The sequence below is a fragment of the Orbicella faveolata genome, unplaced genomic scaffold, assembly GCF_042242905.1.
Source record: "Orbicella faveolata isolate gen_17 unplaced genomic scaffold, um_ofav_v1 contig_48, whole genome shotgun sequence".
Taxonomy (NCBI): domain Eukaryota; kingdom Metazoa; phylum Cnidaria; class Anthozoa; order Scleractinia; family Merulinidae; genus Orbicella; species Orbicella faveolata.
Genome location: NW_028301578.1, coordinates 1,332,458 through 1,349,001, shown reverse-complemented (window position 1 = coordinate 1,349,001; position 16,544 = coordinate 1,332,458). Strand labels below are relative to the sequence as shown.

At 39.5% G+C, this 16,544-nt stretch overlaps 1 protein-coding gene across 2 annotated transcripts in view; it reads left to right on the top strand.

Annotated features, from left to right (window-relative positions):
- The window catches only part of LOC110045842 (cilia- and flagella-associated protein 337-like), a 45,716-nt gene that overhangs the window by 19,179 nt on the left and 9,993 nt on the right, over positions 1-16,544 (top strand). The window contains exons 10-25 of one of the 2 annotated variants that reach the window (XM_089281691.1): positions 1,901-1,999; positions 3,398-3,500; positions 3,785-3,849; positions 4,256-4,320; positions 4,896-4,979; positions 6,099-6,177; positions 6,916-6,977; positions 7,887-7,982; positions 8,661-8,729; positions 9,950-10,045; positions 10,123-10,238; positions 10,961-11,033; positions 12,592-12,765; positions 14,064-14,177; positions 14,926-15,030; positions 16,340-16,400. In XM_089281691.1, the coding sequence (XP_089137817.1) occupies positions 1,901-1,999; positions 3,398-3,500; positions 3,785-3,849; positions 4,256-4,320; positions 4,896-4,979; positions 6,099-6,177; positions 6,916-6,977; positions 7,887-7,982; positions 8,661-8,729; positions 9,950-10,045; positions 10,123-10,238; positions 10,961-11,033; positions 12,592-12,765; positions 14,064-14,177; positions 14,926-15,030; positions 16,340-16,400 (1,461 nt within the window). Of the gene's footprint in view, positions 1-1,900; positions 2,000-3,397; positions 3,501-3,784; positions 3,850-4,255; positions 4,321-4,895; positions 4,980-6,098; positions 6,178-6,915; positions 6,978-7,886; positions 7,983-8,660; positions 8,730-9,949; positions 10,046-10,122; positions 10,239-10,960; positions 11,034-12,591; positions 12,766-14,060; positions 14,178-14,925; positions 15,031-16,339; positions 16,401-16,544 lie in introns of both variants that reach the window. The other variant, XM_089281690.1, reaches the window with a different exon arrangement.

Below are 16,544 nucleotides of genomic sequence, written 5' to 3'. Positions count from 1 at the left end.
GGTACTGATTGTTTTGTTTCTGATCACTATAAGTGCCGGCCATTGAAAATTAAGAGCCACTGTCTCTAAATATGGAGAATCCGACGATAAGTAGGAAAATTCGAATTTTCTCTTATTGCATCCAAAAGTCCCTTTTGGTGAACTATTTCAGAAATACACTTCAAAAGTTCCAGCGAGTTCACATTTTTGTGAAATTTAGAAAAGTTCGAAATACCGCTCAATCAATCAAGATGGCCGATGGAATTTATGCAAAATTGCGCATTTGCAACAGGCAACTACAGAAAGAAGGAAACTTGCCTTGAATTCAAATTCACACAGTTTGTAATTTACGCTTTGATCATTTCTCTGAGCTAAAAATCATCTTGAAGTAAATACGTTTTGTCGACTTCTTGGCCGTTTGGAAAATACAACTATCGCAATTTAAACACGGAGCGATCCGATATAACGAGGCTGAGGTGTTCAGCCTGCCAATCACAAATCCCGACGGACGACCAATGCTCCCATTTGATTGGCTTATTCACTCAGGTCTAATTTTAGCGCGTTGCCACAAAATTCTGGAGAGCGACGGGTGTAATCAGTTTCTGTTTTATTTTACAAGTAAGCAATGCCTTTTGAACTAAATGAACGATAGCTTCAGGAGAAGAGTTTACAAAGAAAATTGACTTTTTTAATTTCAGCTTCATAATTTTGTTCTTCCACTTGCGAAAGCCTATCGTGTGAATTCAAGCTGTTCACTCAAATTTAGAAAAAGGCCTTGTCTAGTGCTTTTGATGCTAGAGTGTCTTTGCTCCGAGGATTAACGCGGTTGAGAAATAAAGCTTGGAAACTAAAACTCGTAAAAACTTCAGATATAAGCAGACTGCGAAGGTAATATATTATATCTACGGTAATATGGTTATTCAGTCTTCAGCCAGTTACTAGTCTAAAAGAGATCCCCTAAGATGAACATTGGCTGCTGTTGTACTCTTGCTGCTAAAATTCAGTCGGCCTTTCACGAAAGCAATTTTTGTTTTTATTGCATTCAGCCATGAGCGTTCCTTCTCCTTTCTAACGTTAATATGCAGGCGAAATCTCACTTTGCCGTTTTTCAAGTTTTCTTGTTTCTTCGTAGTACTAATGAAAATAACACCGTGGTCATCACGTGTCGTGTCAGTCTTTAACAAAGTTGACCATGATTACCTTTTTTAACTATTGTCATCCAAGAATCTCAGTCTCCAGTTGTCCAAAAAATATGACCACTGAACAGAATGAGAAAAGGATTTTCTTAATTTCTTTCATTTGATTTTGCTTGACGTCACAAGTCAGTAACATGAACTTAGCACAGTGATACCTCGTTAATCTGCCAAGCGCTTTGGAAATATGACTGTACTATATTGGGTTACGTTCAAATGACCAAACTAGCAGTGAGCCCTTATGTTTTAAAATTAGCATTAGAAAGTCTTATCTTTTTCACTTATTTAAGTTAAGCTGCTTATAACTGATATAAGGTTGTCCTAACTGATAAACCATTAGCGATTGAGACGACACTAACGGGGTGGTCATAACATGCTGAGTTAAGGCAGTATTTTACATCTTTGATATAGCTAGCTCCTAACTCTGTGAGAGGGCAAGATGAACAAAATCCTGCACTGTGATTGACTACCCGTGCGGGCAAGATGGCGCCATCTTGCCCGCTCGGAACTACCCGCTATCTCCCGCTAGAGAAATTTTCCCGAAAGCCATATAATAAATCTTTTATTGACCAAACTTGTTCGGTCAAAATGACTGGATATTGGCCACGTTTATAGCTTCGACTTCGTCCCGGTCCATAAACACGCAAAAAAAGAACTTGACCTCACGCTTGGTCGGTAACCCATATATAGTACATCTAACTTCTGTTGTCATTTCTTTACTTGAGCAGATGTATGTTTAAACGTTAATATCCATGATGTTAACAACGGTAACTACAAGAATGCAAGATTTGTGAAGCACCAAGGACACACTGAATGGGCCAGACAAGGTGAGTGAACATTGTGATGAACTAAACTGTTGTATAGTGCAATGTGTTAAGAATAGAGTCTATAAGAGTAACGAGAAAAGAAAACCTGTTCACCATCTCTTAAGTTCCTCTTATGTGAACACCAAATGGTTGGAGAAGGGTTGTGGAGACAGAATGTCAGGTTCTAAACCTTAAAGGAGCTCAGTCAGGGTTTGTGCATATTGAAAAGTTTAGCCTCAATTTTTCAACTTCGTCGTTTGCAATCCGTGTTAATCTTCTCCATCTTTAGCCATCCTTGTTCCTTTATGGTTTATCATTATGTCTTTGGTGTTTTTCTATCTTATTAAACTGTTATTTTCAGGTTTCCTACCATTTAAAGGTAATTTTGTATGTGGCCAAAATAACTCAAAATACCGTGACTGAGCTCCTTTAACTGGGAGCAAGCCTCGCGGCTTGCAAAGGACTGACAGGAGTGTAGGAAGCTGGTCGATTCCCTATGCGCGACTTGGCGTCCAAAAGACCGATAACAATGAAACCCTGTTTAACAAAACTGTAACACAGTTAGAAATATTCCTGGAATGTGTGTTTTTACCAATTTGAGAAACTCTTATGGAACGAAATGAAACAATGAAACATAGTTCAAATTTTGCATATCCGTTTCAGTGGAATTGTTTACAGTTTTTTAGTTTCAAACATAACGACTTTAATGCAGGCACAATGTGTTCCATGGGAATAACGCATTAAGAAAATAAGTTTTTGTAGTGTTTAGTTTTGATCCGCAGAATATGCCACGCAATTTGTTGAGTTCATTCTTGGCTAGAACTTTTGAGGTCACTTGATCTTGCTTCTTGTAGTTTCATCTTTGCGAACCACTGATTTTAGAAATCGTTGCAAAAGAGCGATTTTCAATTGAGTGTGGTAAAGCCAAAACCGAGGTAATCACTCTAGCCAATCACAAAGGACACGGACAACACAATGAACCAATCAAAACTCGAAGCAATAGACCCTTTGCACGATCCGGTCATATGGTACGGAATTAAATACGCTGGGACGCAAGTTACGCAGTGGGACCTCCAAAACAAAGGAACTTGTACCAGTCCAGCCCGACTTTCCTTTGTTTTGGAAGTCCCACTGCGTAACTTGCGTCCCAGCGTAATTAATTCCATACCACGTGACCGGATCCTGCAAAGGGCCTGTGACATGTGCCTGACGCGAAGCGCGAGAAAACGAGTACGAGCGGGTCACGATTGGTTTTGGTTTTACTTCTGATTGGCTGAGAAAGTGGCGCAGGTTTTTTAAGCCAATCGTGTAGCGAAGTGATGCAAAACCAATTACCAAGTGAAACCAAGTGAAAACCGCGTCGTTATGTCTGTATGTGCATTGTAATTAGTGAGCTGTTATATTGTCCTGTCTTTACAGTCATGTACTCAGCCCATTTAGACTGTTTCATCTCATGCGCCACCAACTACAAGAACTCCTTGGTGCTAGGCTGGATAGAGAAATCCAAAATGAACATGAGAACGTAAGAACCTTTGTATTTTATTTCATAAACAAGAACGGAGCAAATTAAAAAAGATTGCTTAGAACTCGAACACATTACATGATTTACTCGTGCTGTGTGATGTCTGTCTGTCTGTCATGAATGTGAACAGCTATTTTTCTTTCCTTGCCGCTTCCTAATAGTTTATCTATTTCTCAGAGGTAACTGAATTAAAGGTGAACAACAAAAAAAATAAAGGTTACTGTGTGGGGGGTGATCTCCTTTTTTTGGCTATGGTCATTTTTCTTATTTTCGTATCTGTACAGAACACAGTTTAAGATTCCTCAAGGTGTGAATGCATTTGACTACAGCGAGAGAATCAATTTGATTGGTAAGTTTGATCTTAAATATTTACATGCAATAGATTAGCATATCTGCCAAATAATGTGTTTCTCATTTATTTCTTACATAAACATTTTGATGCTGTTGCTACGAGATGATGCGAGAAGAGACAATCAATGGATTTTGTTTACACTGTCCTCTCCTCACCCCACAACAAAATACAATCAAACAAGATCTTTCTTTTGTTCCAATACACTTGCATGGCTGCTGGCCACGTTATTTAAAACGCTCTATATGTACGTTACACTAGTTGTTCAATTATAGCTTTTTTGTTCAAAAAAAAAAGCTTTAATTCAGCTATTAAAATAGCTACAGAGGTGAAATCAAATGAAAGTGAAATTTGATCAATCTACACCACAATATATGAAACAGACAATGTTTTTTTTCCTTGTCAGCCACTGCAGGTGTTAATCATCATGTGTGTTTGTGGAATCCTTATGTCATCTCCAAACCAGTCGGGGTAAGGTCTCTGTGGTCTGCTTTTTTGTGAAATTTTTTATCATCAGGGTTGTTATGTTCTTTGTGGAAAAAAAGGCGGTGGACTTTACATAACCAAATACAGGCAAAAGTTCATCTTTACAACTGAGAACTTTTCTTAAAGACATTTCGTGGCCAGAGTTTGTTTCTTTTTTTTTTTAATATTTTTGTTGTTTTAGTAAATAAATGTTTTAGTCGACCTTTATTTCTACAAATTGGACAATATGCATGTATCATTCGGCTTTTCAGCCTGTTGTGGAAACGATGTTGAATAGGAATAGAAAGAAGCCCTTTCTTCTCTTCATAAACACCTTACAAGTTATCCAAGCACTGTTTAAAACGTTTTGAAACCTGATAGTGATAATGAGATAATAGTACTGAAAAGTAGTCTTTTGCACATCCTACGTAATATCTCTTTCCCTAGCATTCATCTAACTGCCCTTTGATGATGGACCTGTGAATTTTCATCGTAACCAGCTTCAAATAAGCACAATAATGAAGTTTCGATCTACAGAAGATGTTCATGTTATATTGCTGTGTTTTTAATGTTTTTTCTAGGTTCTCAGAGGCCATATGCAGAGCGTCATCTCAGTGCGATTCATTGAGTCTAGAGGCCAACTTATAAGCTTGTCAAAAGACAAAGTAAGCTGCTACTTTATAGCTATTGGCCACTTTACAAACGAGAAATCTGGGGCGAGTCTCTTCTCGCAGTGCCTTGTGGGATCGTTACTGGGGACAGTTTAACAAATTGACGTCAGTTTTTCATGCGTCTGTCCTGTTATTGATCATGAATTTCGTCATAACATTGTCAAAGTAGCTGTGGATCGCCGAGTGGATCCGCAGACTACAATATTGTCAAATTGTCCACTCTCGCTAGTTGACACATCGCATAAATTGTAAATTTCTGTGTCTGTCCGCTTATTGACAATAAAAATTAGCCAATGAGCGCGCGAGAATTTCTGCAGTTATCGTAAAAATGACATCTCGCCTTTTGTCGCCAGTAAAGATCCCACAAGGCACTGTGAGATGATCATGAGACTCGCCTCAGCTGTCTTCTCCTTTCTAAGGTGGCAAATATGTATCAATGAAATTAGAAAAAATTCAAAGAGCTCTTGGATGCTGGTCTGTGTAACGCCATTGATGAGGGAGCGTAAATCAACACGTTCTTTACCTTGCCATACTCCTGTTCTGTAATAGATTACAGATAGCATCAAAATGTTGTAAGAACAAAAAAGTGGCACACAGTGTGAAATTCGCTTTTTTTTTCTCTTTGAAGCCGACTTGTTCTTCCTGAAGTTTATCTCAAATGTCCCAACTGACTTTCACAGTGAGGACCCTCGAACCGTGAACATTTAACATTTTTGGTGTCTTTCTTCTGTGACTATCAAGAATAAGGGCTCTTCATATTAACAATAGCATTTAACATTTTTACCCTGTAAAAAAGCTAATCTTGTACATGATCTGAACAGCCTTCATTCTTTAGTCACCAAAATAACTGTTCAAAAAAAATATCAAGTATTCATAGTTGGAGTGTCCTTATTGTAACAACTTGGCGGTTTACTGGGAAAGTCGCAACAATTTCTCAAGTTTTCAAAACATTGTCTTCTTTTGCGTTACCAGCTATGTTACTTTTATGGTCTCCATAGCTCTCCACCAATGAGTGCGCGAGGATTCTCATCGTTATTGTAGAAACAACTAAGTGAAAGTCGACTTGTTTCAATGTGGCTTGTGCATTTAGAAGTATGTTTGTGTATAAATCAGGTTCTCCGGATCTGGGACACACACCTTCAAGTTTGTCTTCAGCGTCTGTCTGGGATGTTTCCAAAGGGTCCAGCTGAGGGTAAGACATAACACAAGGTACATGTGATCAAACATTACTGTCCTCCAGGTTACCAGGTTACCAGGTTACGACGTTACTGAATATCAATAAGTTACCATACACCCGGGCAGTACGCTCCTTACAAAATACTTAACATGCGCTTCTCACAATGTTACTCAATACACAGGCACCTTCTGACACTCAGTTAGGCGCCTAGTAATAATCAGTAAAGGAGAATGCATGGATCTTCAAAGATTTACACTGGTTGTGCAACGCTTTCGAGTGGAATACCATGAAATATCCCACGAGTCACTTGTATTTTCTCGGTGTACGTAAGAACCTTCAGGGGAGTGTGTATACAAGTGGCGAGTGAGATACGGTATATCACAAGAGAGCGTAGCATAACTATTTTATTTCATGCCATAGAAAATACAGTGACCAAAACAATCATTGCGACATACGCCCGGCGCATGATGGGAAGGTTGGATGTAATACCGTCGAGTATACAACGGATTTCCAGTATTCTGATTGGCTGCATGGCATGGTGAAAAACTCGTTAATTAACACACAGCGTTTCTGTTGTCAGAAAGTCTGTTTACCACATTTTCCTCAAAACCGTGCAACTTGGACAGACATAAATCCTAGCGAAATATTTCAACTGGTTACTGGTGTCCGAGATAAGCGGTACACAAGTGATGACCTACAATAAATTTGTATTAACTTTTGTTAATTTTGATATTTTATTTTGTGTCTTACTAGTATCGATCACCATGTATTACGATGAAGAGCACAGTAAACTGTTCACAGCCTTTAATCAGCAGGTAATGAGATGTTACGTTTTACTTTCTGGCGCCACACTATTCTGTTCACCTTTCACTCGCGCAGTTTATGTGAATTGTACGTTGTAAGCAGTATTTGTTTTTTAGCCACTCAGCTGTGCTCTTTTGGAAATCCGCGAATCTGATTGGTTCTGTCATCGTTTTCTATTCGTTGATAAACAACGATCGCGCGTGCTGTTCATGAAACTGAAGATTAGACCTAATTTTAAGCTTAAAAATACACAAAATTGTAGGTTTTGGGCTGTAATCCTTTAGAGTGTCTACTAAAACGCCGAGCAGACTATCGCTCATAGAAAACGAGGGCGAGTAGTATAATTGCTAAGTAGCCTCGACATCAATTTTTCATTTATATTACTGTATCTAGTGAGTCAAAAGTAATTATAGTCAACATTTTTACCTATATTAGGTAAGACTCCGTCAACACTAATGCTTTTTCTTTTGAAAACGCACACTTTTTGATGCGTTTTCCGACGCTACCGTCCACGTCCACACACACAAATTACGCTCATCGTTTTCAACGAAAACGCGTACACTTGAAAACGCCGTCCAGAATAGAGACATGTGAAAATGCATTTGAAATCGTATCAGTGTGGACAACAGAACCCTTCAAAAACGTTAACCTCATTCACATCACAGGTGACTCAGCAAAAGATGCTTATGGTGTTTTATTGTGTATCTACGTTTCTGAGCGCTTTGGTGTCAACAAGGAAGACGTCGCGAAAGACGGTCATGTAGACGTGAATCTTCCGACGCATTTTCGTTTCGTAAACGCATCGTTTCGAAAATGAATTATTGTGGACGAGGTCTAAATGTCCTACTTGGGGTAAATTTTACGAATGACTTCATCGTAAATCATTTATTGAATAATTGTGATATTCCATTCACTGTCAGCTGACCCTAATGGTAATGAAACCAGAGGTGAAAGACAGAATTATGAGCCATGAACATCCAGTCACAGCTGCCATTTATAACAGCAAGTTCAATCAGGTCAGTAAACAGACAAACGCTAACAAAGTATTTTAGAGCAAACTTTCTTGGTTCAGCCTTCAGCTGTTGTTGAGACATTTCAGAATGACCCCTTCATCGATCTTTGTTTTGCTACAACTGCTGAGGCACAAGGGTTAAGAGAAGATTGTAGCAAAGGTCAAACTGAAGAAACAGCCAAATTTGACAACTGTAGTCCTGGTTGATAGAGGGAAATGGTTGCCAAGCCCAAGGAAGTTCTTTGTTGTGTGTTTTTGTTCGATTTTTGGCCTTTCGTTCACAAGCCTCAATAGGTGTTTACTTCTGTCAGAGCAACTAACTAAACGTTTTGATTAGTAAACCCACGTATAGTGTGTGAGAGCAAAATAAAAGATTGTACAGATCGTGAACCTCCCAAAATAAATCTTGACAATTTTTTTTTCTTTTTCTTTCTTTGCTCCTTTAAAGGTTGCCAGGCTTCATAACCATTCGCCTGCATTATCTATACTCCACTTTCTTTCTTTTTTTTTTTTTACATTGAAACATTAAAAGAATCACATTACGAGATCATTTCTGACAGCTTCGGGAACTCGTATTTTTTTTCTTTGCGACCTCATACTCGTGACTAAGTAAAGAGATAAATATAACTCATCTGACCAAAGTCTGCATTTGTCATCCTTACACTGTTACGTTACGTTGTAGGTTGTGAGCGCTTGTACTGGATCTGTCATAACTATGTGGATGATAGAGACTGGGCAGAAGGTGAAACAGGTAAGACTATCAGAAACCTAGTAGCTACTTTCTTCAATGCCATGTTGAACCGAAAGTTGCAACTCCAGCATTTTTAAGAAGTCTGTTTCAGTCACTTGCAGCTATGTCATGTATCCATATTTTTCTGTCATGTATTTTCAGAAATTTATTTTTCTGTAATGTACTTTTGTTCTACCGCATTTAGCTTAACATGGTGGTAGCCAGCGCGAAAGCCAATGGCCACTCTGAGTACCACGCACATATCTTTTTAGTCTTCTCCTTAACCATATGCTACAAATATTCCTCGTTTTATTGATACTAACTAATATAAAATCTGTAAATACTGCGAAATAAAGAAGTCGAGTTGAGTTGAGTCCAGAAAACCATAACCATTTAGGATCGGAATTTACTGAGTTAGGTACTGACAAACACTAGGGAACATGTTGCGGGGACATGACGCGGGGACATGCTGCGGGGATATGACGCGGGGACATGACACGTGGACATGCTGCGGGGACATGCTGCAGGGGACATGCTGGGGGGACATGCTGCGGGGACATGCTGCAGGGACATGCTGCGGGAACATGCTGGAAGGACATGACGCGGAGACAAGCTGCGGGGACATGCTGGGCGGACATGACGCGGGGATATGATACGGGGGCATGCTGCGGGGACATGCTGGGCGGACATGACGCGGGGATATGACACGGAGACAAGCTGCTGGGACATGCTGGGAGGACATGACGAGGGGACATGTCCACTAGTGACGACCTTTACAGTTGACGCGAAAACGTTCCCATCAGTGTGACTGGCTCATATCAGACTGAAGAACGTCCAGTAGTTTTAAGAGGATTTGCAAAATACGGCACGTGCCGCCCTGATATAACAGTAAAGCATTACAATACCACACGATTGGCTTAAAAAAACCTCACGCCACTTTTTCATCCAATCAGAAGTAAAACCAAAAACAATCGTTTTACTTGCACACGTTTTCCCGCGCTTTAGTCAAGTACAGCATTTACTTCAAGTTTTGATTAGTTCACTAAATTGTCTGTGTCATTTATGATTGGCTCGAGTGATTACTTTAGTCTTGGTTTTACGACACTCAGTTGAAGACCGCTCTATGATGTAGTGTGTTATAAGTAACAACAGTTGTAAATTGCAACTGTACAAGCCGTGAAGATTTGATTAAAAACTGATCCTCCTTCATGTGTTATTGCTTTGTTTTATTTTTTGTACAGTTTGCTAATGCTCACGGGAACTCAGAAATAACTACCTTAGCCCAGGATGCCACAGAAACGAGGCTCTTTACAGCCAGTGCTGATGGGACAGTCAAGGTAGAGTTATTCCATTTTAGCTGTTTTTGTCGCTTTCCTTTTTCGCTGAATTTTTTTTGTTGCATTATTTGTTCCAGATCTGGGATTTTAATGGTCACTGTCACCATATCTTGATGGCTGGTAATGGCGACCCAGCAGAGATCAGCCAAGTGCTGTGTTTAAAAAGGATCATTATCGTTGTAGGATGGGACAGGTAAGAGATGATGATGATGATGACGACGACGACGATAGTGCCCTAGGGCTACACTCATGGTCGAAATATCAAGATAAATGTCCCCCGCCGCCTCCTCTTCTTACGCTAATCAATTACGACGTCGACCTAAGAATAATTACTGGGTAGTGGCGAGTTATCTGGACCAATTGCCAAGGAGTATTACTCCTGTTGTTGCGAAGTCCAGCGAAGTTTGTACCTTCTCCCTCCTCCGCCACTAGGCTTGCCCAGACGTTTACACGAATCAGTATACAATATGCCCTAAGGCAAGGAGTGAGGCTTTGTCGAAGAGTTCAAGCTAAGAGCAGGATAACAGTCTTCACTCTTGATTATGGAGTTACAGTGGAACCGCGATTTTTCGATCCCTCGATTGTTCGAACCTCTGGATAACTCGAACCAAAAGATATTTCTCTCCCCTCCTTCGAACACTGAAATGTTCTCCCCGATTTCTCGAACTACCCGAGTTTCTATCAGAGATTTAAAAACTGAATCCAGATTCCACTCTATACGCCGAAAGAGCTAGCCGCATTCCACGGTACCTCTCCTGTAAAACAAAACGGACTCTACCAAAAATAGAATTAATTTACTTTGTCAGTGAGTTTCCCAGCATCTCTCACTTCTCTCTAAGCAGTTTCGCTGGTTCCGTTAAAAGCTGCTGCAGTTCCAGCAGCAAGTCAAATTGAACTTGAATTATTTCCTTGCAGGACCATCTCTGTGTTCCGAGACAGTCAGCTGAACTCATTTTACGTCTACCCATCAGAGTGGAAAGGGAGACTGGTAAAAAGTTTGATGATTTGTTTTAAAATGACCAGAGTATATTTTGCATCAGGGCCATGTAAGGGTTTTTAAAACACTCTTATATTAAAAGAGCAGTCTAATGCACAATAGAATTGACAAATAACAGAACTACAAAATCAATTTTGAAATAAAGAATGGATTCAAGAAATTAGTGAGGTCCCAATGAGCCATTCCCCTGAGACTTGCGCGTAGGGAATCATAGTAGTTGTATTTATCGTGCACACGATTTCTTCGAGACATTGCATATAACCACCATGATTCACTGCGCACGCGTCTCATAGACGGAATGGGGTGTTGGAAGTTCTCTGAATTTTTGTCATCCAGTTATTTCTAACTTGGGCAGCACGTAGTTTTATTCCATTTAGGAAATAGCAAACATGATTATTGTTTCTATCGAGTTTTATAAATCTGCTAGCGTTCTATCACGAATGCCGTTCGCTGATTGGTTACGCTACTCACCATCTATTCTGTTGTAGATAGTTAGTAACGTAGCAGTGAGCGCTGGTTAACGAACTGGTGGCTGCTTCTTTAAGTTTTCGAAGTGTCTGTGAAGAGGATTTAGATAAAGTTTTGAACAACTAGTAGATTTATACTAAAACTCGCATAACCTTCTACAATGGGCTAGTGCTGCCACGCCTAGACTATGCTGACACAGTGTGGGGAGATGAACCCGGTCTAAGATCAGAAATGGAAAAATTGCAAAGTTTTCAGAACAGATTTGCGAAGAAAATTAAATTAGGGAAGATGTCTTCTTCAGAAGCTCTGAAGTGTCTGAATTGGCTCCCTCTGGCTGGAAGACGTTTTTCTCACCGATATACCGCCGTAGAAAATGCAATCAAACGAGACATTCCGCAACATTTTGAAAGTTTTAAATCGACACTAAGAAGTTCACATGGCTACAACACTAGACATGGCTACTTACCTAGATTGCCTAAACCTAAAACGGAATGCGGAAAGAGAGTGTCCTACTTTCGTTTTACAAATGACTGGATGTCTCTCCCAGTATTTTTAAGAAAGCCAATGCCATGCACAATTTTTAAGAAAAACCTTATAAGGTTCTTAATGGATAAACATTTTTAGAAAAAATGACAGTAGGTAGTTTTGGTAGTTTTAGTAGTTTTAATTATTGTATATTTTTTTATTTTAGATCTGTGATACTTGTATTTCTTATTTTAGATTTTAACACTTTTTATTTTATAGAGGACCTCCCTGAAAACCACGTATTTACGTGACAGGCGCTTCCTCTTTAAAGATTGTTTTTATTATTATTATTATTATTATTATTATTATTATTATTATTATTATTGTTGTTGTTGTTGTTGTTGTTATTAAACAATTAGATTATTCGCTCTCGATTTCTATGCGTGATAGAAATCTTGAACTCTTAATCTAATTGTTTAATAAAAACGCGATTTTAAACCAATCAGCGCGCATAATGTCTTTGGGCTATATTCCAAATATGAATAAGAAACTTGCATGGACGCGGTGCAAGCTAACACACAACCTTTCATTTGCACCGTTTGGCTGTATTCATCAGGAGCACCAGGATGATGTATTATCTGAAGCTTTCTGCCCTCCAACTACACTGGCCACGGCAAGCTATGACGGTGAAATAGTGCTCTGGAATTTGAACTCAGAACAAGCTTTCAGGCATCTTTCGTCACATGCTAAAAGGAAACCCACGCGTTCTTCTAGAAGATCGAAAAAGACGGTATGTAACGATTTATACATTTGGATGTTGGTTTTTTTAAAACAAAAACAGATAAACCCATACAGTTACTATAATTTCTATTTTTTAACAGTATAATGAATTGTAACGAAAGTTAGCTGGTACAGTTCAGACTATGCGAAGTTTTGATAAATGTTATTTCTTTTACTTTCTTTCGCTTGATATGGCCCATCAAAATTTAGAGCCCTGTTCAATTGTTTGAAACATTGTGATCCGACATCATCTGAAGTTCTTGGTGAAAGTGTTGGAACCGCTTAACCATCCTCTCCTAAAATGCTGGGCAAAAAATTGGTTCAAGATATTCCAAACATGTACAATGTATTGGAACGTATTGCGTTCGTTTGTCTGTAGAAGGGCTATCAACTTGAGAAGATGTTGACAAAACGTTTGAATCGTTGAAGCAAGATTTAGGAATTTGCTCATGGCAAACATAGCCTGACTTGTTAGGCCCTGTCATTTGGTCCAAACTCGACATATCTATTCGATCGTCTGAATCATTGGGCACTTTTAAAAAGCGCATCAAACTGGTTAATTTCACAAGCCTACTGGACAGTACTTGTAAAGACTGTTTTTTTTTTTTTAATGTAACAACTAACAATAGACTTTATTGCATGACTCATTGTTTGTTTTATATGTTTTTCAATACTTACACATGTACATAGTGGGAGGCGCGGTGGCCTCATGGTTAGTTCGCTCGTCTCCGGATCGAGCGGTCTGGGTTCGAGCCCTGGCCGGGGACATTGTGTTGTGTTTTTGGGCAAGACACTTTACTCTCACAGTGCCTCTCTCCACCCAGGTGTATAAATGGGTAACGGCGAACTTAATGCTGGGAGTAACCCTGCGATGGACTAGCATCCCATCTAGGGAGGAGTAGAAATACTCCCAGTTGCTTCATGCTACAGAAACCGGGATAAGCTCTGGCCTGATGGGCCACTTGGCTCGCATGCAGACTTCACCTTTTTTTACCTTTTACACATGTACACATATTTTATATTTTATTAGTTATAGATAAGTAATTGTAGTTAGGTGTCCCCAATTAGTGTACATTGTATGCTAGCGACTTCGACACACTAATAAAGTTCTTATCTTATCTTGCCTTATCTTATCGTCAGCATGACGTCGAAAACCGTGATAAGGTCTATTGTGGTTTGCTATCCATCTCAGTTGTCCTTAGTTGTCCTCAGTTGTAACTTTTGTTCTCGTTTGACCCATTATAGTGATTTTGTTTTTATTTCCTTGTTTTGCCAAATTGTTTACTGACTGCATTTGTCTCATAGCAGGAGATCACAAGTACTCGTTCAGTGGAAACAGAATCGTTTCTGAAGCCACCACAAGCAACGGATCGCTTAAGCTCTGCAACATCTGTCACGTCTGAACAGTCACGCAATGAACAGGTAAAGAAAGTGAAACTTAGGCGTTCCTAATATTCAAGATTTCGTATGATAAGATTCTATGATATGCAACATCTATGGAAACTAATTAACAATTATTAGACGAGGTTGAGCAAAATAGCGTGATTTGCCGTTGGTGACCAGATAAATTATTTGCCAAAGCCGAAGGCTGACGCAAAAATTGATGACTGAGCTCAATAATTCCAGGATGACCGAGAATTGATAACCGAGTTCAATAATTATTTATCATTCGATTGTCAAGTTTGTTTTCATATTTAAATAATTCTTTGACAGCCCAGTGAAGCAATCTTCCATTTTTCACTCAAGAGCTTGCTTTCATTTACGCATGAGCAGACATTTAGTCGTTCCTGCGCTTGAGCAGACCATTATTTGTATCCATTTTTCTGCAGGTCACATGGTGGGCTGTCAGCCAATGAAAAGGAAAAAAAAAATACATCGTATGATAATTAACAATTATTCCATGTGCGCGCGTTGGATGTGAACTGGCTATAATCAGTCATCTCCAACAAGCGCAAGTGGAATAATTTTTTTATTAAAGACGCCCCCAAAATATAGAAAGCTAAAGTAGGACAAAAATAAAAACGCCCCAAAAAATCACGCGTACGCTTTCTATATTTGTAGAGCATGGTATAATGGCTCATAACCCGTGATGGCTAAGCCAACTCTAGAATTGCATTATCCACTGATTCAGTTTTTAATAATGAGAATTATTTTTCGTTCTCTTTAACAGGATGATTTTGGTTATGCTGTGACCAAACTGATGTTTCTGAATGAGAGACCGATGTCGGCTTCCAGTGTAGGAGCCAATCTGGTGTCGTGTAACGCTAGTGGATGGGTAAGAATGTGTAGAGTCATTTGAGGGGAAAAGGGGTTCCCATATAATAGTGACAGGGCTGCTCAACATTGATGTAACATTCAGTCTCTAATGGGGATCAGAACCTCGTCTTATGGGTGCGGCTCCAAGCAGTGAACCTTCTTAGCGTCATACAGGAGACAGTGTGGCCGATTGGATAGGGTGCTGATGTTATTATCCAGAGGTCCTGGTTTCAAGTTCTGTACCCTAACCTCCTCTGTTATACCTTGCTATGGCCAAGATGTTAAGTTGCCTCTCTGTTGCGTTTTTTAACTATGTTGTGTTTGTGATTTAGATTTTTCTCGACACAACATGAGTAAGTAAATCATTTTTTTCCATACAGTGGAACCTCCACTATCGGCCACCTCTCTACAATGGCCACCTCCTTGCAACGGCCACGTCTCTTCAACAGCCACTTTTTCTCGGCGGACCGTCTATACATTCACCCTCATTTTAACCTATCTACAACGGTCACCTATCCACAAAGGCGACAGTCACTGGATAAAACACAGATAAAACACTTGGTCAAACGCGTCCGAACTGTAAATAACCTCTCGACAACTGCCAGTTAATCAATTAATGACGAACGGTGAATACAAAATCACCCTTTTTATTGGAAAAGGTCACCAAACTTGATCCCCACTACGCGTCGTTGGTCTTTGTTTCTATTTAGTTTTTGTTTTATTGACGCATTTTGATTGTGTTACGTATTTATAGGTTAAAATAAGCATTTTTGAGAAATATAAATGTTGCACCTGATATCACAATCCTACCTATCCATAAGGGTCACCTCTCTATAACGGCCACTTTCCTCTGTCCCCAAGGTGGCCGTTGTAGAGAGGTTCGACTGTATACCTTCTCCTTGTAGAAATGTACTGTTACAACAAACGCCCTAAAAAGTACTCGATAAATGCAGAACGTCAAGACCCTCTTTCACCATGGGGGATTTGGCAATTGAGTGGAAGTTGGTCCTGTAAAGGTTTAGTTGAATATTCCACTTTGAATGAAAAGTGCATCAGTGTGTTAATTGTGAACACAGGATTTACAAGGTTACTTGTCATAGCCCAGTGACTTTTGCTTCAAATTAGGGGAACATGGACCATCCCCATAATTTTCAGTACTTGGTGCGAGCGTTTGAGCGCCAGTGTCAACATACTAGTTCCCTTTCTGACCTCCATACATCTCTTATATTGCTTGCTGGCGACAGATGTGTAAGCTTCGGTAACACAGGGACATAAAGAACGAATAATGTAACATTTCCACAATCATTTTCTCTTCTTATTTTTCGCAGGTCCGATTTTGGAACACACAAAAATCAATGTGTGTGGGGCAGTTTTTAGCACATGAACACGGTGAGTACGGGGATCAGAACCACCTCAAAATTTCGAAGAGTTTAGGTGTATCTATGGACCCCGTCGGCAGAATTTTGAACTTTGGAAAACATTGTATCTGATCATGTCAATTTTCAACTTCACAATGCAGTGTGGGTTACTGAG